The 22,292-nt window shown below is 53.5% G+C and overlaps 2 protein-coding genes and 1 long non-coding RNA gene across 6 annotated transcripts in view; 1 reads left to right on the top strand and 2 right to left on the bottom strand.

Moving 5' to 3' along the window:
* The window catches only part of SLC25A48 (solute carrier family 25 member 48), a 51,367-nt gene extending 36,363 nt beyond the window's left edge, over positions 1-15,004 (bottom strand). Inside the window, exons 1-3 of one of the 3 annotated variants that reach the window (XM_059888155.1) lie at positions 14,920-15,004; positions 6,890-7,004; positions 3,641-3,684 (exon numbers count right to left, since the gene is read on the bottom strand). In XM_059888155.1, the coding sequence (XP_059744138.1) occupies positions 3,641-3,684; positions 6,890-6,983 (138 nt within the window). In that variant the 5' untranslated portion in view covers positions 6,984-7,004; positions 14,920-15,004. Of the gene's footprint in view, positions 1-3,640; positions 3,685-6,889; positions 7,265-14,919 lie in introns of those variants that run through there. The other 2 variants (XM_059888156.1, NM_001035309.2) reach the window with 2 other exon arrangements.
* A 712-nt stretch (positions 15,005-15,716) lies between these two features.
* Positions 15,717-21,040, bottom strand: LOC112447422 (uncharacterized). 2 transcript variants are annotated; one of them, XM_024995180.2, is made up of 3 exons: positions 20,897-21,040; positions 17,758-18,201; positions 15,717-16,465 (listed from the first exon to the last, which is right to left on the bottom strand). In XM_024995180.2, exons 2-3 carry the CDS (start codon positions 18,199-18,201, stop codon positions 16,187-16,189), a joined length of 723 nt encoding a protein of 240 aa, XP_024850948.1. In that variant the 5' UTR covers positions 20,897-21,040; the 3' UTR covers positions 15,717-16,186. The 2 variants fall into 2 exon arrangements, with proteins under 2 accessions (XP_024850948.1, XP_059744727.1); XM_059888744.1 differs by having other exon boundaries at positions 17,758-21,040.
* A 57-nt stretch (positions 21,041-21,097) lies between these two features.
* Positions 21,098-21,970, top strand: LOC132345750 (uncharacterized). The gene is made up of 2 exons (XR_009495272.1): positions 21,098-21,320; positions 21,476-21,970. It is a non-coding gene; the product is annotated as an uncharacterized lncRNA (long non-coding RNA).
* Positions 21,971-22,292: the final 322 nt, after the last annotated feature.

Here is a 22,292-nt window from a genome sequence, read left to right as displayed (position 1 = left end):
GACTATTGGAAAAGTCATAGCTTTGACTGTATGGACCTTTTATGGTAAAGTAATGTCTCTGCTTTTTAATACACTGTCTAGATTTGTCATAGTTTTCCTTCCAAGGAGCAAACTTTTTTTTTTTTTTTTCATTTCATGGCTGCAGCCATTGTCCACAGTGATTTTGGAACCCAAGAAAATAAAATCAGTCACTGTTTCCACTTTTTCCCCTTCTATTTGCCATGAAGTGATGTGACCGGATGCCATGATCTTAGTTTTTTGAATGTTCAGTTTCAAGCCAGATTTTCACTCTCCTCTTTCACCCTCATCAAGAAGCTTTTTGCTTCCTCTACAGTTTCTGCCATTAGAGTGGTATTATCTGCATTTCTGAGGTTGTTGATATTTCTCCCAGCAATCTTGATTCCAGCTTGTGCTTTATCCAGCCTGGCATTTTGCATGATGTACTCTGCATAGAAGTTAAATAAGCAAGGTGACAATACACAGCCTTGACATATTCCTTTCCCAATCCTGAGCCAGTCAGTTGTTCCATGTCCAGTTCTAACTGTTGCTTCTTGACCCTAATACAAGTTTATTAAGAGACAGGTAAGGTGGTCTGTTATTCCCATCTCTTTAAGAATTTTCCACAATTTGTGGTGATCCACATAGTCAAAGGCTTTAGCATAGTCAATAAAACAGAAGTAGATGTTTTTTCTGGAGCTCCTTTGCTTTCTCCATGGTCCAATGAATGTTGGCAATTTGATCTCTGGTTCTTTTGCCTCTCTGAAGCCCAGCTTACACATTGGAAAGTTCTCAGTTCACATAACTACTGAAGCCTAGCTTGAAGGATTTTGAGCATAACCTTGCTAGCAGGTGAAACGAATGCAATTGTACAGGAGTTTGAATATTCTTTGGCATTGCTCTTCTTTGGAAATGGAACAAAACTGGTCTTTTCCAGTCCTGTGGCCAGTGCTGAGTTTTTCAAATTTGCTGACATATTGAGTGCAGCACTTTAACAGCATCGTCTGCTAGGATATAAAATAGCTCTGCTGGAATTCTGTCACCTCCGTTGGCTTTGTAGGGTATTTGGGTTCCCCCTGTGGAACAGGGCCATCTTGTATTTTCCTTTCATCCCTGGAGCAGAGCATGGCCCTGGCACTCGGCCCTTTGCACTTACTGACTGAGGGGCTGGAGGATGAGATGATGGCGTACTCTAATGGAGGCTGACTCTGCTGACTGGGGTATCTGTAGACAGGCAGAGGGTCTAAGTAAGGCCACAGAAAAGCCCAGGGCATATTCCACCCTGGGCCTAGACCAGAGCAAAGATCTGTCAGCCCTTGAGGAAGTTGACACCCATGCCAGCAGCACAGCTCAAACCTCTAGGTTCTCCAATTGCAACAGGAGCTAGCACATAATATGCGCCTACTGCATACGTGGGGAAATACTGGGCATCTTATGGAACTTATCTCACAGAATCCCACAAATGCTATGAGGTGTGGATATTATCCCCACCTCACTGATGAAAAAACTGATTCCCTGTGTAGGTTTCTGATTGCTGCCGTAACAACATATGATAAATTTAGTGGCTTAAAACAATGCAAATTTATTTTCTTACAGTGTTCTCGCTGGTCTATAGAGAGCTGAGCCCTGATTAGAAAACCCTGGTCACACTGCATCAGACATAAACTTTAAGCATACCAGGTGTGCCAGGAGCCCGCAGTGAACCCTGACCCCAGCCCTGCTGCCCCAAGCAGCCAGCCTGGCTCTCCCACCTGTAGGGTGGGAGTCTCTGCCCCAGGTCAGCAGCCTGGATCCTTCCAGCTTGGCTCTTTCAGGGGGAGCCTGGGGACAAGTCGCTTGTCTGCATCACCGCACTCCAGCACGTGTGTTCTTTAGGACAGAAAGGCTCGCTCACTGCTCTACCCTCGCTGCCAACGTGACAGTCTTCATGACAGCCCCACTGGGGGAAGGGGCTCACAGTCCACTTTATAGATGAGGAAACTGAGGCTTGGCGAGGTTCAGGGAGAAAATACAGAAAGTGGGAACTGGACTCCAGGCTATTCTGACTCTAGGACTCTGGCCCAGACCTTTCTCAGTGAATAGGAACTCTAGAGTAAATGCCAGCCAGAAGGAAAGAAAATGTTCTAGAGAGAAACAAGGGCCCCAGGCCAGCCCCGGGCTGGACTCAGAGGCCAGCCATGGAAGGTGGCATCATCAGGCTGGTACTCTCAACAGAGAGGTTCTTAGGTGGAACAAAGACTAGATTTTTATGTGTTGGGAAAGCTTCCCTGTAGAGGTTCAGGGGGACGAGTGGAGAAAAGGAGGAGAGTCTTATCCTTTACAGCTGACATGTGGCACAGGGTGGCCAGGCTTGCCACGCCAGGGGCAGGAGATGAGGATGGGGCTTCCAAACAGGCTCTACCAGCCCCTGACCAGGCTGTGGGTGAGGGAAGGATACTCTATCGGGGAAACACACTGGCTGTGGTTGCCTGGGTCAAAAACATGGCTGTTAGATCTGCAGAGGCAGGGACCGGACTTGCTTTGTCCACCACCTCTGCCCTGGAGAAAGCATCCAGGATGTGTTTGATACATGAGCAAAAGGCTGGGCTTGTGTGAGGGAGTCGAGGAGCCAGGAAATACCTTCAACTATTTAGACATGTAGGCTGACCTCCCCATCAGAAGAGAGCAGGCCTGGGCTCTGACGGAGGAGGGGCCCAGAGTCACATGGGGAGGAAGATGGGGAGAAAGGGGGCCGCAGCAGCCCCTGGAGGAGGGCCTGAGAGGTTCCTCTTTGTGCACAATCCTGGCAGAGCATTAGATACGCACGTGAAAGTCAAGGTGAGGAGGCACTATTAGTGGCCACCTTCTCAGGGTATAACTGTGAGTGCTGCTTAGCAAGGGGACAGGAGGCAGGGGTAGGGGTGGAATCACATGTCCCTTTGCAGCACCTCACTTCTCAGTGCTTCAACTTGTCGTGACCTGGGGTGAGCCCTTCCCCTTTCTGGGCCAGTTTCCACACGTGTAGAACAAGGGGCGTGGGTGATTCCAATGCTAAGGGGCTTTGCTGGCTCCATCAAGTTACCGTGGCTTCCTGTTCCCAACCTAGGTCCAGAGTCCTAAGCTGATATTCAAGGCCTACAAGGATTGACTGACCACCTACCCTTCCTGGATTCTGATCCGTAGCTGCTTTCAGAAACCTGAGGCATCAGCAAAACTGGCCATGTTGGCCTTTCCTAAGCGTGACCCCCAGGCGGCCTCCCCACTTCAGTGCCTTTGCCGTTCTGTTCACCGTGCCTGGGATATCTTTTCCAATCGCCTGACCTTAGAGGCTGGTTCAGATGCCACTTCACACTGGAAGCCTTTTCTGGTTCCTTAGTTTCACAGAGGCTTGCAGGAGAACACTCCCAGTGCCCTCACCCCCTCCCCTGAAGCTCCTGAGAACCTAGAGGCAGAAACGGAGCATTCATGAAAACAAAATCACTGCCAAGCAATGAGGGTAGAGCATTCCAGGTCGGGCCTCCTAGCTCTCCACCCCCATGGACTGGCACAGAGAGCTGGCCCTGGGCTGGCGACCTTCTGGGGATCAGAAACAGCAGGCACACTACTGGACGCAGACTAGCTCCAGGCCTCTTTCCAAAAGGTAGTGGTGACATGGCTACCATACCTTGACTGTATCCAGAGGGTGGCCGACGATGACGCTGGCTGCACCTGGGGATCAAGAAGACTTGCTGGTTACTCAGCCCCTGGACTTCGAACTTGCACCAGCTGTTCGAAGACAGAACAGAGGACCCAGGCACTTACATTCACTTGCTCAGTCCATGCCCAGTCATCAGAAGGGACCCTCAGGCATGGGCTCACACACAGAGCAAGGCAAAGAGAATGGAGTAAAACTTGGGCCTTGCCTCCAGGACAAGTACGCTATAGAAAGGGAGGTAAAGGTGCTGGGATAACTGGGTATCAATGCAAAAGAATAAAGTTAGACCTCTCCTTCATACCATATAGGGGCTTCCCTGATAGCTCAGTTGGTAAAGAATCTGCCTGCAATGCAAGAGACACTGGTTTGATTCCTGGGTCAGGAAGATCTGCTGGAGAAGGGATAGGCTACCCACTCCAGTATTCTTGGGCTTCCTCCTGTGGCTCAGCTGGTAAAGAATCCACTTGCAATGTGGGAGACCTGGGTTTGATCTCCGGGTTGGGAAGATCCCCTGGAGAAGGGAATGGCTAGCCACTCCAGTATTCTGGCCTGGAGACTTCCATGGACTCTGTAATCCAAGGGAGTCACAAAGAGTTGGACATGACTGAGCGACTTTCACTTTCATACCGTAGACAAAGTTAACTCAAAAGAAACCAAAGACCTATCCAGAAGCACTAAAATTATAGAAATCATATACTAAAACATAGAGGGAAATCTCCATGACAATAGATTTATAACAGATTCCGAAAGTAGATTAGTGGTTGCCCAGAGGGAGAGGAATGGAATGGGGTTTCACAATAAATAGGTGTGAGGGATCTTACTGGGGGATGAAATGTTCTAAAGCTAACTTACAGTAATGGTTGCACCACCTAGTAAAATTACTAATAATCACTAAATTGTACACTTGAAGTGAGTGGATTTTATGATATGTAAAATAACCTCAATAAAGTTGCTTTAAAAGTAACCATATAGCATTTAGGGGCTTCCCAAGTGTCACAGTGGTAAAGAATCCACCTGCCAGTGCAGGAGACACAGGAGATGTGGGTTCAATCCCTGAGTCGGGAACATCCTCTGGAGGAGGAAATGGCAACCCACTCCACTATTCTTGCCTGGAGAATCCCATGGACAGAGGAGCCTGGCGGGCTACAGTCCATGGGGTCACAAAGAGTCAGACACAACTGAGCAACTGAGCACACAGTGTTTAAACAGCACCTGCTGCTGCTGCTGCTGCGCTTCAGTCGTGTCTGACTCTGCGAGACCCCATAGACGGCAGCCCACCAGGCTTCCCGTCCCTGGGATTCTCCAGGCAAGAACACTGGAGTGGGTTGCCATTTCCTTCTCAAATGCATGAAAGTGAGAAGTGAAAGTGAAGTCGCTCAGTTGTGTCCGACTCCAGCGACCCCATGGACTGCAGCCTACCAGGCTCCTCCGTCCATGGGATTTTCTAGGCAAAAGTACTGGAGTAGGGTGCCATTGCCTTCTCCGACAGCACCTGATACTGATTAAGTATTCCCTGCTACTACATTCATCTTCATTTCATGGAAGCAAAACTCTGTTGACGTAAACAAAGTAAGACCAATCTCAGAATAAAGGATGACCCACTACTTGCCATGTGAGGTGGAGAGAGTCTTTGTGTCATCAGAGATTTTGAGCCACTCTGGTAGCCTCACCCACCAGGACATTTCTCAAATTACACCCGGGGCAGCCCTACTGAAGTTGGTCAGACTACTGAAGGGGCAGTCAAGGAAAGTCTCTCCCTCTCAACAGCTGAAAGGTTGTCTGAAGAGGGCCTGGGTGTGCCCACTGGGTCTCTGGGCACAGCCCCTTGACTGGTAAATTTAGCCCTACCCAAGGGAGCCTGTGCAACAGAACTGTCCCCAGTGAAAGAAATTACCTCTGCTTGGGAGGGTGAGAGACAGGAGCCCTACAGCCACCTGTGGGGGACAGACATGGCCTCCTGCTAGGTGGGAGGGGCCACCAGAAGAGGAACCCCCCATTCCAGATGCTGTTTCTGTTTTTCCCTTTCCTACAAGTCTCCTGGTCTCCACACCTAGGACACTTGGTGGGGCACAAACACGATGGCCACAGCCTTTACCTAAGCATGTCAGTATTTTACTCTGTCTTTGGGGAGCGGCTGCATTCATCAACATTTCTTTTCTGATGATCCTCTTGTGTGCATGCATGCTAAGTCACTTCAGTCCTGTCTGACTCTGCAACCCCATGAACTGTAGCCCTCCAGGATCCTCTGTCCGTAGGATTCTCCAGGCAAAAATACTGGAGTGGGTTGCCATGCCCTCCTCCAGAGGATCTTCCCAACCGAGGGATCAAACCTATGTCTCCTGCGATTCCTGCATTGCAGGTGGATTCTTTACCGCTGAGCCACCAGGGAAACCCAATGATCCTCTTAGATGGAGCCAAAAGAAAGACTTATTTTACTATAAGCGAAGTCTCTCAAACCTCCAATAGCTGAACTAAGAGGAGGGACAGACCGACCCCCTACTGGACAGAGAAGAATGAAGAAGGGAGGCAGTGGATGTGACTCTTGCCCAAGCAAACACATCCAGCAGACAGCGGCTCCAGGAGCGGTAGGTAGGGATCAGCCGGCCCAACAGTGCCAGAGGAGAGGTGTGACAGTTGGCAGCAGCTGAAAACCGTAAGGGTTTCCCGTCTGGCAGGGGGCGTCTGCTGCCAGTACTGGGTCCCCAGCTCTGCGCTCCAGCTCCCCCAACAGCCGGACGCCCGAAGAGCCAGCCTGACCGTGGTGCCGGGTTCCGCATTCCTGCGCGCGGAGCGTGCGGTGGTCAAGCGCCACCCTCACCTACAAGTTCCCAGGAGTGCCCAAATTCAGGTGCGCATCGGGGCGCCGAAGGGAGTGTACACGCCGGGATGCTCCATTGGCTGTCCACTTTGATGGGCGGTTTAATCATTACGGATCAGGATCAAGTTTTGTAAACCCGAAGTTTGAGGCAATCGCAGGCTCCGGAAGAATCTGAGTGGGGCTCGCGGCAGCAGGCGAGGAGCCACAAGACCAGCCTGGCGGCGGGCGGCGCGCGCCTGGGTAGTGTGTGGGCAGTAGCTGAGCTCCCGAATCAGGCACCGCGTGGAGACTCCGTCCGTGCAGCGCCCGCCGCCTCGCTCTCTTCCTGTCGCGCAGAGCTGTCCCAGTCCACACTCACCTCTGGGGGTCCCTCCATCCCTCCCGTCCTGGGGTGCGCTCACCTCCGATCCAGCCCGCGACAAAGTCTTCCAGTTGGAAGTTGCCCATGGCCCCGGCCGCGGCGCCTCGCTTTCCCGGAGCTGGGTCAGTGCCCATTCAGTGTCTTCTGGACAGGACCTGCGGGCAAGCGCGCCAGACGGGTTAAGTCAGGGACACGGATTCCCTGCAGGCAGGTCCTCCTCCACCCCGGGCTGCCCCACTCCCCGCTTCGGGTGCCCGCGGGCGGCTGACATCACGCCCCCAGTGGACCTTAAAGGCACAGAGCGCGGGCCAGCGAGGGAGTATCCACCTGCAGTTATTCACGTCTCTGAGACACTGGAAATTATTTCAGGGACGTTTTTCAAACGACAAGAGGTAAAGAGGAAGGCCCTATCTGAGGTCGGGAAGTATTTGATTACAAACACAAAGGTCACTCTGTGACTGAATTATTTAGCTGGATGGACACATCTTCTTTTCAGCTAAAACAGAGCTGAAATAATTGTAATTGAATGTCCAACTATCAGGGCTTCCCTGGTGGCTCAGTTGTCAATAATCTGCCTGCAACGCAGGACTTACAGGAGAGACAGGTTTGATCCCTGGGTTGGGAAGATCCCCTGCAGAAGTGAATGGCAACCCACTCCAGTATTCTTGCCTGGAGAATCCCATGGACGGAGGAGCCTGGTGGGCTCCAGTCCATGGGGTCGGAGTCGGACATGACTGAAGCGACTTAGCATGCACACACATCCAACTATCAACTAAACCGGAAGTTCTCAATTCTGTGAGCTGATCGAAAGCCATGGACAGCTTCGCAATAAAATACAAAGGACAATTTTCCATAACAACTTTAGCAGTCAGGGGCTCTATCCTGCCCCACCTTCCACATCTTTCGCAAGCCCCCAGGTTTCAAAATCTGGTCTGTTCCTGAATCACTGAAATAATGTGTGGAAAATACCTAGCCCAGGTGGTCTCCAAATCGTCTCTAAATACTATCTTAATAATGTCCAACATGTCCTGAGCACTGAAATCAGGCATCTTCACTGTGCCTGGGCTTACTCCTACAGCAGCCCTATGAAATAGGTGTTACCACTATCCCCATTCCTAGGAAAATGATTGTATGCCACATAAATTGTACATAGATTTTAATATTTTAGAAAACTGGTCAAATTAGGAGATGAAAGTTGTCACACCTGAATATAAGTTTAGTGGTGCATGGACGGATTTGAGCTTATTCCCAAAGACCTGGCTGCCACAGTGGACCACCCAGGGGAGAACCCACCAGATTTGAAGGTCCGGCAGCACCCCTGGCTGAGGGCACAGAGTCCCCTGCTGAGAGCACCTGGGCCAGGTAGGAATTTCTAAGGCCCTGGAAACTCTCAGCCTGTCCCTGGCCAGGCCTTCAGGAGGGGTGAGGTGAGCCTGGAAGTTTCCTCTGACTGCTGCCTAGACATGACGTCTGGGTGGCCAGGTAGCAAGCACACAGTGCCTCTGGAAGTGTGAACCTCGAAGGTCCCAGAAGCTACTGGTGCCTCACTCCCAAGGCCATCTGGACCAGTCCCCGTCCCCAGCAGACAAGCAGGCCCAAACCCAGCTCAGCCACCTTGACTGAGACACTTCCTGCCAACCCCAAATGTACACCCCTTTGTCTCTGCCCACACGCTCCAGACAAGCCCATGGAGCCCGTGCTGCCTTGCCCTGAAGACATGCTCAAGCCAGAGTCCATGCACAGTCTCACTTTCTCCTCACAGGAGCTGTGAGGAGGCACTGGCGTCACCCCAGCGATGGTCACTCTTAGGTGTCAACTTGGCTGGCGACAGTACCCAGTGATTTAATCAAACACTGATCTAGGTGTGGCTGTGAAGCGAATTTGTGGATGTGGTGGCCAACTGATTTTAGGTCAGGGAGTTTATCCTTGATAAATGAGCAAACTTCATCCAACATGGAGGTTTCCCTGAGGAAGAAATTCCACATGGGAGACGAGTGGTTCCAGCCTCCCAGAATGCCCTGCAGATTTCACATTGCCCAGCCAGACCCTACCGTTAGGTCACAAAGAATCTCCTGCTGGTTTTACTGTGTACACCTGTAAAACAGAGACAAGGCGGCTCATAGAGGGCATAGGGAGGTTTAATGAGACCCTATCTGGTCAGGGGTCTTATGACCCCAGAGCTGTGAGCTGGGGAGGCATTCTAGGAACAACCTAACAGATTGCTCTTGACCTTTCTGCACACATTTCTCATCCCTCCCACCTTCCTGTCCAGCCCCTTGCCTCAAAATGGCAGTGGGGTGCTCATGTCTCCCAGGGCCTGTGCTGAGCCCCATCAGCCACAGACTCTCTCTTCCCTGTCCATCTCCAAGCAAGGATGCTTACTGTCATCCCAGCTGTGTCCCACTCAGTGCCCTGGGCCCAGAGACAGCAGGACCTGGAGGTCCAAGGTCATGTCAAACTCTGCAGGGACCCAGCTCCCTCCAGGCTCAGGCTCAAGCCTGCACTGTCCAGCCTGAAAGGCGGGGGTGGGGGGAGACAGTCATCTCTCTCTCAGTCCCACTCTGGAGGCAGGTCTTGTACCCAGCCAGGCTCCAGCTGGAGGTACATGCTTACTAGAATCATGATCTAGCTATGTGGAGTGAGGGCTCCCTGGCACCCCCAGTGTCCTGCTAGTTCCCAGCAGGGCATCTGGCCTTAGCACCTGAGGTTGCAGGAAATGGCAGGGGGTAAGGTCTGGGGGAGGGGCCTCTGCTGGGCCCAGCCTTTCTCCCCCACACACAGCGATGTCACATCCTCCAGGTCAGCATGGCACAACGGCTGCCCAGGGCTCCCTCCTCCAAAGCAAGACAGAGTCTGCCACTGAGGCTTGATCCTAAAAGGGCCGAGACAAGTGAGGGCTGCCAGTAGCAATCAACCAAACTGTGCCCCACCATGCTTGGGACACATGCCAGGGCAGTTATGAGAAATCAAAGGTCTCCAAAGAGTGGTCACTTTGTGAACTCACCTTGGAGCCCATCCACGGGTGGCAAGGCTGCCAGTTTCCCCAGGTCCACTCTTTTGGAGGACCACCCAGCAGGTGCTGGGGGAGGTGGTGCTGTCATTCCCTCAGTCCCTCAGTTTGGCACCAAACAGGAAGGTCCCGAGTTGGCAGGCAGAGGCCCCAGAGCCCTGGGACAGCCTCCTGAGCCCAGAAAGCAGCTGCTTGAACTGCTAATGAGCTGCAGCAGTGCCAAGGGTGTGAGCTCCTTTCCAGAAGGAAGCTCTGTGCTCCATCCCCAAACGTGGGCCACAGATCTTCCCATGAGGCTCCCCACCAAGGGAGGTGGGGAGGAGCCGGTTCTCGTGGCAGCCGGGGGCTGGCCAGAGAAGCCTAGACCCGGCAGGACGCTGAGTCTGGGCGGGCTCTGGGCTGCTGCTTGGTCCTGGCATCCCTACGTTGGAGCAGTGTTTGTGGTGCTGCCGTGCACACTGGATGCCACCCTTGGGAGAGAGCAGGTAAAGCAACTGAGGCAAAGATGTCAACTCCCTGGGGTGCTAGGGCCAGAAAGATCCCTCAGTTCCTTTCTTCCTCAGCTCCTTCCCCAAAGGTAGCCCCCAGAGCAGCTTCTACCACAGTGGCAATGAGGATATGCAGATGGGCGGTGCTCTGACAATCAGTGGTGCACATCCCATTTCTCACTTGTCCTTTCTAGTCGGCATCAGTCTCTGCTCTCAGGAAGGTCTCTGTCAGAGAGGGGACTGTTCGCCTGAGGCGCCACAGGGGGCGACTGTGAGAACACTGGGCGAGCTGTGTGCCAGGCAGAACTCAGGGAAGGCCCCCAGGATGGGTGCCTCCTGGTTGCACCCTGAGTCTCTCCAGCCTCAGGTCTCTACATCCTCAACACTCTAGGCCAAGCCCAGGTCCCCTGCCTGCGCCCACCTACTGTACCTGGGCCAGCTGCTGCTCCTGCCTGACCCCCCAAGGCAAAGACCCTGCTCTCTCTCTATCCTCAGAGTTCATCCCCTGCTCCTCTTTCCATTTGGGGACGCTCAGGGCCCTCATCTGGCCCTCTCCCAGCTACATTCGTCATCTCTCAGCTCACAACCCCCACAACCTTGTCTCCCACCTGTCTTTCCTCTACTCGGCATCTCTGCTCAGATGGCCCTGCTCCCCTCTGTTGAGGGACCTTTAATAACTCCCCGTAGCCATGGGCATGGCTGTCTTTCTTCTTTGGGTGCTTGTACCTCCTGCATCACTCTGTGCCAGCCTCAGATAATGGGAATTCTGGGGTCCCATCCCTGAGTCTGGTTCTGATTTTCAAGGTGCTACTGAAGTTCTTCATTTGGGGCAGGATTCCTTGCCTTACTTACAGTTCTCTAAGAAAGTCTATTCAAAGCCATGTTCTGACTATTTGGGTCTAGGGTCCATTCAATTTGATGCTCCAAGTCAAAAAATAGAGGTGATTGGCTGCGAAGTGAGGGGGGGCAAGCAGCTGCCAGGATGCTGGGCTGCCTGGGCTCTGCTTCTGGTGCTGCTGTTCACTGGGGGCACCTTGGGCGGGTCCAGGCCTCAATTTCCCCTCTGCCTTTTGTAGCAAAGCAGAAGTCTGAAATTCTGGATCACGAAGATGCCAGAGGTGGATGTCTTCCTAATACACGCCAGCAGAGGGCGCTGCTGCACAGCATTTGGGGCTCTCGAGGAAAAGAAAGGCTTACCTGTGGCAAGGGGGAGGGATTCTTGGCCTACTTTCCCTGGCGCTAGGCTGGCAGTCAGAGCCAGTATACACTTGGGCACTGAAAGAGGTGCTGACACGGAGGCTCAGGAGGAGTCTGAGGGTGCCAGAGTGAACCTCTCAGGGGCCTGATGAGGACTTGCCTGGTGGTCCGGGGGCTAAGACTCCACTCTCCCAATTCAGGGGGTCCAGGTTTGATCCCTGGTCAGGGAACTAGATCCAACACGCTGCAACTAAAGGTCCTGCATGCCGCAACCAAGATCAAAGATCCTGTGTGTCGCAACTATGACCTGGCACAGCTAAGTAAATAAATAAATATTTAAAAGTAAAAAAAGAAATTTGAGACCAGACTTAAGACCCCACACCTTGAAGAAAGAGTCTGGGTAACAAACTCAGCTCTGAACCCACTCAAACCCATGGCTCTCTGCTCCAGGGTGAGCATGAACATGGCAAAGAGCAACTTCCTGTTTTTAAGAGAGGGGAGATGTGAAGGACTCCCAGGACATCTCATTTTTGATGCAACTACAAAGAAAAAGACTTCAAAGAATAAAATCTCAAAACCATATGGATTCGATTTTCTCCAAAATAGAGACTTCCTAAGTGACAAATGATTTGCCAAGGGAGAAGGCTGAAGAGAACCAGCCTTAAATGAGGTTCAAGTTCATTTGCAGGGGAGTGGACAGAAGGGAAGCTGCCCGCTGCCCCATGGTTATGTGGTTCTGCTGAAGCCAGGTCTCCTGGCAAAGCAGGCAAGCTCCAGCCCTCTCTCCACTGCAGGAACACTGCCTAAGGGGACCCCCACCTTCTCCCTCCTGCCTGCCACCCAAGCGCCTCATAATGACCACTCCTCCCCTAACTTTAGACACATAAAATCACACTGGTACCCTTTTCTGCCTTATTGATGGCTTTATCCAACAATTAACCTCTGAGTATCTACCAGAAACCCTGATGCTGGGAAAGACTGAAGGCAGGAGGAGAAGGGGACAACAGAGGATGAGATGGTTGGAAGGCATCACCGACTCGATGGACATGAGTTTGAGCAAGCTCTGGGAGTTGGTGATGGACAGGGAAGCCTGGCGTGCTGCAGTCCATAGGGTTGCAAAGAGTCGGACGTGACTGAGCGGCTGAACTGAACTGAACCTACCAGAAACTAGGTATAATCTGGGGACTGGGGATACAATCATTATCTAGCACATTCCTCCCAAGTGTAGAGTTAAGACTACTTCCCTCTGACTCTCCTACCCTAACTACAGAGCCTGATCTGGTGAATGAGCCCTTTCTCCCCATGAACCCCCAGAATCTGGCACTGTATCTTATGGTAGCCGGTCTCCAAGATGATGGTCTTCTGACCACTCACACCCTTGTGAGGTCTCTTTGCACACTGAATTAGAGCTCACCTGTGTGGCCAGCAGAGTATGGCAGAGGTGACACTATGTGACTTTGAAGGCTCAGCTGTATTAGGCATCCCAGCTTCTGTCTCTGGGATCGATCATTCTGGGGAAGCCAGTCACCATGTTGTGAGGCTGCTCAGGTAGCCTTGTGAAAGGCCCACAGGTGAGAAGCGGAGGCCTCCTGCCAACAACCAGCACAGATTTGCCAACCATGTGAGGCAGGAAGCAGATCCTCCAGTCCACAGTCAAGCCTTCAAGCAACTGCAGCCCTGGTCAATATCTTACCTGCAGCTTCATGAGAGATGCCAAGCCACAACCACCCAGCCAAGCTGCTCCCAGACTCCAGAACCTTGATGCTGGGAGAAAATTCATGTTTGTTGTTATGTTAAGCTACTGAAAGTGTTAGTCGCTCAGTGGTGTCTCTTTGCTACCCCATGGACTGTAGCCTGCCAGGCTCCTCTGTCATGGAATTCTCCAGGCAAGAATACTGGAGTGGGTAGCCATTTCCTTCTCCAGGAGATCTTCCCAACCCAGGGATCAAACCTGGGTCTCCGGCGTTGCAGGCAGATTCTTTACCATCTGATCCACCAGGGAAGCCCACTGAGCAGCTAGCAAACGTAACATAAACATAACTAAGCTTTGAGATAATATGTTACATGTGCTGTGCTTAGTCAGTCAGTCATGTCCGAGTCTTTGCAACCCCATGGACCATAGCCTGCCAGGCTCCTCTCTCCATGGGGATTCTCCAGGCAAGATTACTGGAATGGGTTGCCATGCCCTCCTTCAGCAGATCTTCCCAACCCAGAGAATGAACCCAGGTCTCCCACATTGCAAGTGGATTCTTTATCATCTGAGCCACCAGGGAAGCCCAATATATTACATGGAAATAGATGCTGATTTTGAGTTCGGTAGAACTTCAGTTAGGTACTGTTAGCAGCCCCATTTGACAGAGGAGGCTGTCCAGGTACAGGAGGATTAAATGGCCAGCCAAAGAATGCAGAGCTGGAAAGCATTAGAGCCAGGATCAAAACACTACCCAGCTCTGGAGTCCATGCTCATAACTATTGTGCTTGTATTAAGTGTCTGTGCTCTGTGCGTGCTCAGACGCCAGTCGTGTCCAATTATTTGCAACCCTGTGGACTGTAGCTTTCCATCTCTGTATTCTTTGGTTGGCCATTTAATCCCCCTGTGCCTGGGCCTCCTTCTCTGTAAAATGGAGCTGCTAACAGTACCTAGCTGAAGTGGCACCAAACTCAGTATGTTGCGTGACGTACAGTGCTTGGCACTGTGGTTGGCGCACAATAAGCACTCAATGGAAGTTACTTCTCAACCTTGTTCCAGCCTCGGTGTTCTCACGTGTGTTCATGTCTGTGTTGACCCAGAGCAGCTCCCGGCTGGTGCTAGCTGGATGGATGAGAAGCAACCTGCTCTTGAAGATAAGCCCTCCCACCCTCCCACCCAGGACCTCTCTGCCCCAGATCCTTCCTTCAAACCACTCCCTCAAGAGAGCTCCCAGTCTTGAACAGCTCCAGGGTCTCTTCAGCCCCATGAGCAAGTGAGGTCCCGCCCGCTTGCTCTGGAGATGATGGTGCTTGGCGGCAGGGCTCCCAGCCTGATGTGCACTCTACAAGCCCCACACACAGGACCAGGGAGTCATCCCTGGGGCCCGGCTCAGAAAGCACAGGAGAGGATGGCCCTGGTTTCTAACACACACCCAGACACACCTCCTAACTGTTTGAGGGCAGTGAGGGCTCAAGGATGCCGGCCAGCACAGACCCAGCCTAGACCCAGCTCTGAGGAACACACAAGGGGTCAGGCCAATCCCCTCAGGCCAAGCCAATGAGTCTTCCAGAAAGGCCACTAGATTTCATCCACCACACTCCCAACCCCAAGTCTCCCAGCCCAAAGGGAAATCGTAGAAAACAACACAAACGAAACCTTTTTTAAGAAGAAATTCTTGCATGTACCTGAAGTATGAGTGACTGCTTTCTTTCCCATCCTCCTCAACTTCCCCATCCTCAGGAAGAGTGGGGAGCAGGTGCAGGCATCCCCCTGGTCAGGAACAGAAATCAGCCACCAGGGTGTGTGGGTCAGGAGACGGGGACAGGGAGCCAGCACTGCATGACAGAGTGGCTGTGAACATGGGGCATGGCGGGCGTGACCGGGCACTAGAGGACGGTTTCAGCAGGGGCCAGCGTCCACGTGCACGGCCCCGGGTGCAGCACATGGTCCGCACCCGCCTGCTTCAGCCTCAGGGCCCTCTGCTGCGGTACACGGGGTGAACCTGCAGTCGGGGCACCAGACAACATGTCCACATGGTCCAAGTAGGCAGGGGCTCGGCAGACATATGCTGCTCCAAAGAGCAGGGAGCTGGAGAAGGAAAGGCAGAGGGGCAGTGAGGAGGAGGGAGGCGGGGGCAGGTCCAGGGCAGCCTGTCGGGCAGCAGCTCACTCTCCCCTGGCTGTGTCAAGACTCCCCGAGGAGGGGCATGAGGGCAAGTGCTCAAGTGCTCAGGGTCCCAGGTCAAATGGACCTGGGTGTGAGGTCTCCCAGCTCTGCTCTCTATGAGCTGTGTGAGCTCAGGCACGTTACTTGACCTCCCTGAGCTTGTTTCTTCAGCTGTAGAATGCAGATGACACCAGTGTTTGCACCTCAGGATTATGGAGATGATCTCAGTGAGGTGCCTAGCATACAGTACGCGCTCCATAAATGGAAGCCACAAGTATTACTCCAAAGCATCAAGTGAGTGCACCAAGTCCAACCCTGGGAGTGGAATGATTTATTTACAAACCAGTCTCTGATCTCTGCACCTCTCAAGTGTTCAGGCAAACCCTGCTCCCTCCCCTTTGTGGAGGCACTCCTGGGACAGCTGCCCTCCATTGGGCAAGTTTTCCAGCTAGGAGAGAGGAGTGGGAGCAGCCAGGGTCACTTCCTGGGGGTGTGGCTGAACATGGGATGCAGGCTGAGCTCTCCTCTGCTGACTCAGACCCCAGGGTCAAGCCACCCACTAGTAGGGTGCAGGGTCTTCTTTCGAGACCAACAGGAGAGCCTGGGCTTGGGTGCCTCCCTCCAGAGGGGAAAATGAAGGCCTGGGGGCTGCAGTCCCAGGCCAGCTCCAGTCCCACGACAAGCTGAGCCCTGGAGCCTTGCCCCCAGTCACTTCCCCTCCTGTGTGCTTCATCAGGTGCTGGGGCTGTCTGCTGGTGGCTCCTGCCACCACCAGCTCCTGCTCCCTCACAGTGTGGCTGCCCTGGGCCTGGGCAGCTTTCCTGTGGACTCCTGGCCCCACAGTGGAGAGGCAGGGGGCCCAGGGCTTAGGTGCAGCCCCTCCTCGGGGCTTCTGTAGTAAGGCACAAATCCTGAAGCATGAAGGAGGAACTGGGGCCTGAAGGCAGCGTTGCTGGAGAGAGGGGCGTCCAGGCCACTGTCATGGGAATGCCCAGCTGAGACCAGCAGGATAGGGCAGCAGGCGGCTGAGTGAGAGCGTCCAGCGGTGAGGTCTGCTGGGCCAGCCTGGGCCAGGGGGAGACAAGAAGGTCAGCCAGGCTTCCAGGTTCTGCCTGACACCCAGGGCTGGCCTGGGCCTCCACTCCATAGTAGCACTAGGAGCAGAAGGGAGAGGCGTGCCTGATCTACAGAAGGGAAGCTCTCAGCGGTGCAGGTCACCCCCTCCACCCCCCGCCCAGGGCTCCCAAATGGGATTAGAACCCACTCATCCCACCACCTCCATCTTGCAGGCACAGGGGTCGGTGCCAGCTTCATGGTGCTGGAAGTGGCTATTAGGGATTCTGTGGGGCACGGGCTTTGGGTCAAATCCCAGGACTGCTCTTGATAGCAGCGTCTCTGGCCAAGTTGCTTAACTTTCCAAGTCTCATTCCATAAAATGGGAATAATAACACCCACCTCATAGGAGTCTTATTAGGAAAAATGAAATGGCACACATGAATCATTTGTCTGGGATCCTAAGAACTAAACAAATAGTAGCTACCACTATTATCTGTCTTTATAAGGAAACTGAGAATCATGAAGCTTAAAACACATTTCCCAGGCTACTTTCCGAGTAAGTGGCCGAGCTAGGATTAAGTGAGGCAGTCTGCCTCCAGCTTCTGTGCTCTTAACCAATGACACACTGCTCCAGCTGGCCATGGGGGGCCTGGCCAAGCCTGCCGGGGTCAGGGCCCTGGGAGAGGTCTGAAGGGCCCCAGGGCGCCCAGTGCTGCCCCCAAACCCTCTGTGTCTCCCTGACTTGAAGGGCCCAGGGCACCCACTGCTGCCCCGCACACCCTCTGTGTCTCCCTGGGCCCAGGGTGCCCAGTGCTGCCCCGCACACCCTCTGTGTCTCCCTGGGCCCAGGGTGCCCAGTGCTGCCCCGCACACCCTCTGTGTCTCCCTGACTTGAAGGGCCCAGGGCGCCCAGTGCTGCCCCACACACCCTCTGTGTCTCCCTGACGTGAAGGGCCTAGGGCGCCCAGGGCTGCCCCGCACACCCTCTGTGTCTCCCTGGGCCCAGGGTGCCCAGTGCTGCCCCGCACACCCTCTGTGTCTCCCTGGGCCCAGGGTGCCCAGTGCTGCCCCGCACACCCTCTGTGTCTTCCTGACTTGAAGGGCCCAGGGCGCCCAGTGCTGCCCCGCACACCCTCTGTGTCTCCCTGGGCCCAGGGTGCCCAGTGCTGCCCCGCACACCCTCTGTGTCTCCCTGACTTGAAGGGCCCAGGGTGCCCAGTGCTGCCGTGCACACCCTCTGTCTCCCTGGGCCCAGGGCACCCAGTGCTGCCCCACACACCCTCTGCGTCTCCCTGACTCACAGAGCCGTCGCCGCTGATTGTCCTTGTGCAGCAGCGGCAGGCCTGCACCTCTCTCCTGGTAGAAGGGCCCCGGGAGCCTGCACATGACCTGCCAGGGAGGGCCAGGCTGGGGAAACTCTCCTCCTTGGAGCGATAGTAGGGGAAGAAGCCGCTGGGCAGCTCTGAGTCCTCCTCTCTGACACTCTGGTCTCCTCCTTGGTCCCTGAAGGCCTCAGGCTGTGGGGCCAACTCCTCCTCAGCCAGGAGCTGCCCGTAGGTGCGGAAGAAGGGTAGGTACTCCAGGGCCACCAGGGGCCCATGGGAGAGGTCAAGGTTGCTGAGGGACTCACTGCCCCCTGAACTGGTGGCCTGCAGTTGCTGGGATGGGAACTCTGGGCTGTCTTCCTCCAGGAGCCTCGGAGAGGACAAGACTCTGGGCTTAGCCTTGCAGCTCTCCTGGGACATCTGGGAAGAGAAGGGTGTTCCATCTGTCATGGCACCCAACTCCCTCAGCCCCTCCAGCTTTCCCTCCCCTGCTCCTGCCAACGCTAGAGGCTAGAGGGGTTTTCCAAATGCAGCTCTGCTTGGTTAAACCCAGGGTGGCTCCCAGCCAGGGTCAGGTTACCCACAAGCCCCAGGGCACCCAGCCTGCTGGACCCGCAGTCTCACAGTGCCTCCTTCTCCCTCCTGGAGACGCCAGTCAGCCTCCTGTCCTTCCTACAGTCATAGCAAGTAGGTCCTGCTCCAGAGCCTGTGCTCAAACCTGCTCTTAGCCTCTCAGCGAAAAGGAGCATTTCCAACCCCCACCTCTCCCAGCTGACTCTGAATCACCTCGCCCTTCACTTCTACACTGAAACAGTTTTTTTGATCAGAGGTCTGCCTGCTCCATGTGTGAGCAGTCTTTTCTCACTCAACTGATACTTTTCCAACAAGTGATGGGTCTAACTTGCTGACTTTCAGTGCATCTAGAATGCCCTATGGGCTTCCCAGTGGCTCAGCGGTAAAAAAAAATCTGCCTGCAATGCAGGAGCCACAGGAGCCACAGGTGGGATTGATCCCTGGGTTGGGAAGATCCCCTGAAGGAGGGCATGGCAACCCACTCCAGTATTCTTGCCTGGAGAAGCTCCATGGACAGAGGAGCCTGGTGGGCTATGGTCCATGGGGTCACAAAGAGCTGGACTTGACTGAAGAGACTTAGCACACATGCGCATGCCCTACACTCTGTCCACTCCAGCAATGCAGACCTTCTCTAGGTCCTTCTTACTTGCCAACTATCCTCTTGCCACAGGGCCTTTGCATGTGCTAACACTCCTGCCTGGACTCTCTCCCCTCTCCTTTCTCCTAGCTGACAACTTCTCCAGCTCCTGGCTTAGGGTCTCTTCCCTAACTCCTGGCTTGGTTGTGTCACTCTACCATTGACTCCCACCACCCTGGGACGTCTCATTTCAGAGCACCCATTCCTCTGCTGTGAAACATTTATCTGCATGATGACTCGATTAATGCCTTTCATCTCACTGTTTATAAATTCCACCTAGGCAGAAGCAGCAGCAGGCAAGGCCCATCTGTCTTCTATATCCTTGGAGTCTACAACAGCCCTGACACACAGTAGATACCAAATAATGAAAGAATAAAAGGAAGGTTGAAGTGAAAGAAAGAGGAAAAAAGAAAGAATGCTGAACTGGGCTTGGCCAGGAAAAAGTCCTTTCCAGACTCAATGTCACCAGGAGGGAGAAGCCATGTCTTAGGGCAGGGTGGGGTGGAGAATGAGGAATTGCTGTCCAGGCCCTGAGGGGACAGAGGTACCCAGAGCACCTGTCAGTGAAAGGCCAGCCCATGTTCCACCTTTGTTTGTCAGGACCATGGGTATATAGTGGGGTCTGTGGGTTGTGCACGTGGCTTCTGGGTCACACAGGAGGGACCTACTGTGTTCTGACCCTGGCCTTCTTGATCCTTGATGGGGCCTCTGGGCCTGGAGTGCCACCTTCTGCCACAGGCCATGTGGTCCATGCTTGCCCCAACTCCTGTGTACAGCTTGAGCACAAGGTCCCCGTCCCAAGTCTTAACCCTTGGTCAGTGCCTGCTACCCTGCTGACCGTGAGCTCCTGGAGACAGGGGACCAGGCCCTCCTCTGAATCACACATGCCCCACTCAAGCCACTTTTTCTGAGTTTCTGCCACTCCCCAGACACCCCATGGGCACTCCCAGAGAGTCCTGTCTCTCTGGGAGTCCTTAGAAGCACATGAGGACAGACTCGCCTTTCCAGCTTTGCTGGGTCAAGAAAACAGGACAGACTAGCAATGGTGCCGGGGTTTGAGCCTGAGTCTGCCCTGCTCTGAAGCCTTTTCACCGTGACTTACATGGCATCGAGAGTTGAACCACATCCCCTGTAAGATAGGAGGTCCTAATCCCTGGTAGCTGTGAATGAGGCCTTACTTACAAACAGGCCCTTTGCAAATGGAACCCAGTTAAGATGAGGTCATCCTAGTTTAGAGTGGACTCCAAATCCAATGACTGGTGTCCTTATAAGATGAAGAACACTTGGACACAGACACAGGGAGAATGCCACGTGACAATGGAGGCAGAGATCAGAGCAATGCTGACACAGCCAAGAAATGCCAAGGATCGCCAGCAACCAGCAGAAGCTAGGAGAGGGGCAGGAACAGACTCTCTTTCTGAGCCCTGAAGAAGGACCCAGCCCGCACCTTGATTTTGGCTCCTGACCTTCAGAACTGTGAAAGAAGCAGTTTGCACTGTGTGAAGCACCCAGTGTGCAGTGACTTATTTCAGCGGCCTAAGACACTACTCACACGGGTTGGGTGGATGGCTGGTTGTGTGCATGAAGGGCTCTGACACAAGGATAAAGACTGGCAGGGCTCTTCTGGCGAGCAGCTTGTGGGGAGAGGCCCATCACCCTCTGTGGGCTGGGCTCACCTAGGCCTTGCCCTTCCTGCCATGTGGTATTGCTGGCCCAGTGTGGACCTCCCAGTGGTGGGCCAACAGCTCTCCCAGACCTCAGTCTTTCCCACCTGGGTCCTGGCTCCACTCCACCAGCCAGCCTGGACTGAAGGAGGTCAGAGCTGCCTCCACTAACTCTCCAAGGGGCTCAGCCAAAGGTGGCCAGTGCACAATGCTGTTTACACTATCTCCCCCCAGATGCTACCTCCAGCGGCCATTGGAGAGTCAGCAGCAGCCCTGAGTCATGATAAGATCAAGCTTCATCTTCAAACTCTGGGTGAAAAGACAAAGCCTCCTCAGCAGGTCCCTTCCTCCTGGCCTCCTCTTCCCCCTGGGAAACCTCTGTGCCTGGCAGAGAAGATTCCATCATGAAGTCACAAGGCCTGGTGCCAGGCAAGAAAGCCAGATGGCTCTGTTACCATGGAGACTCCTGCCCAAGCACCCAACACCTTGATCATCTCCTGCCTCTTAATTCAGCTGAATCCAGAGCCTTCCCAGAGGCTCAGGGGGACAAAGGGCAGGCAGGCATCTTCCGGAAATCAGATCAGTTCTCCATGATGGGGCCAGTGAACTCACTGGGAGACTTGTGCCCGGAGACTCACAGAGTCCCCCAGGGCCTCCAGAAGAAGGTGAGGAGGGGTCTTAAGTATCTATTCTGCTGCCTGGGACCATCTGGACTTTTCCTTACCTGGATGCCTCAGGCTCCTTGGGAATGCAGCCAAGGCCTGAATCTCTGGTCTCCATCTCTGTGGCCCCTCCTCTGTTGTTCTTCCCTGGTCACTAGTGAGCACGAAGTGAGACGGCTGTGCAAGGACTGATTGTGCCAAACGTCTACCTTCTCCCGTGGAGCCAGCAGCCCCAGCTTCTCTCCCAGGCCTGGTGCTCCTGCTCAGAGAAAAGAGATAGGCATTTGTCATCACTTGCCTGGTTTCTTACCCCACTGAATGATTCCCACACAGTCCTCTCTACAGACTTTCAAGCTGCAAAGTACATCACTATTAGGCCACCGTACAGATTGGAGACTTGAGCCTCAGTACTAGGACAGCCTGGAGAAGCAGACTTCAGAGTTAGTCTTTAGCCTAAGGGCTCAAGACAGGAGATCCCCAGCCTACCATGGAGTGGAGGTGAGGGGCACAAGGCCTGGGCGTCTCCAGGACCACAGGTTTACCCAATGGGAGATTCCAAGCAAAGTGTGACTCAGTGGACCCCTAGGCCCAGGCAGGACTCCCCCATCTCTCTGTCAGCTTTTCTCTTTTAATAGACTCAATTCCTGAATCCATATGGAATTTATTTTTTGTAAGTGGTAACAGATAAGGCTCTAGTTTTTATATGTTGAATGGTTAGTCAGTTGACTCAACATCATTTATGGATACATCATTTCTCTCTCAACCTGATTTAAAATACCAAAGCATAACCCACATTCTAAATTCTTAACTGTTTCAAACTTAAGTCAGTTTCTTGAAATTATTGTTTTGTCCCTCTCTTTGACTCGCTTGGTACCAATGCCATATTATTTTGATCTCTTTAGTTTGATAATAATTTTAATTCATGTTATATGCTGCTGCTGCTAAGTCACTTCAGTCGTGTCCAACTCTGTGCAA

This window comes from Bos taurus, chromosome 7 (genome assembly GCF_002263795.3).
Source record: "Bos taurus isolate L1 Dominette 01449 registration number 42190680 breed Hereford chromosome 7, ARS-UCD2.0, whole genome shotgun sequence".
Lineage (NCBI taxonomy): Eukaryota > Metazoa > Chordata > Mammalia > Artiodactyla > Bovidae > Bos > Bos taurus.
Note: the sequence above shows the minus strand (reverse complement) of the source record. Positions and strands in the feature narration are given on the sequence as shown.

Coding starts and splice junctions, on each gene's coding strand:
- LOC112447422 (XM_059888744.1), bottom strand. CDS start 18,231: ATGACAGATGGAACACCCTTCTCTTCCCAGATGTCCCAGGAGAGCTGC. Junction 16,466..17,757: donor CAATCAGCGGCGACGGCTCT/GTGAGTCAGGGA, acceptor CCCCTGGCCCAG/GCTGGCCCAGCAGACCTCAC.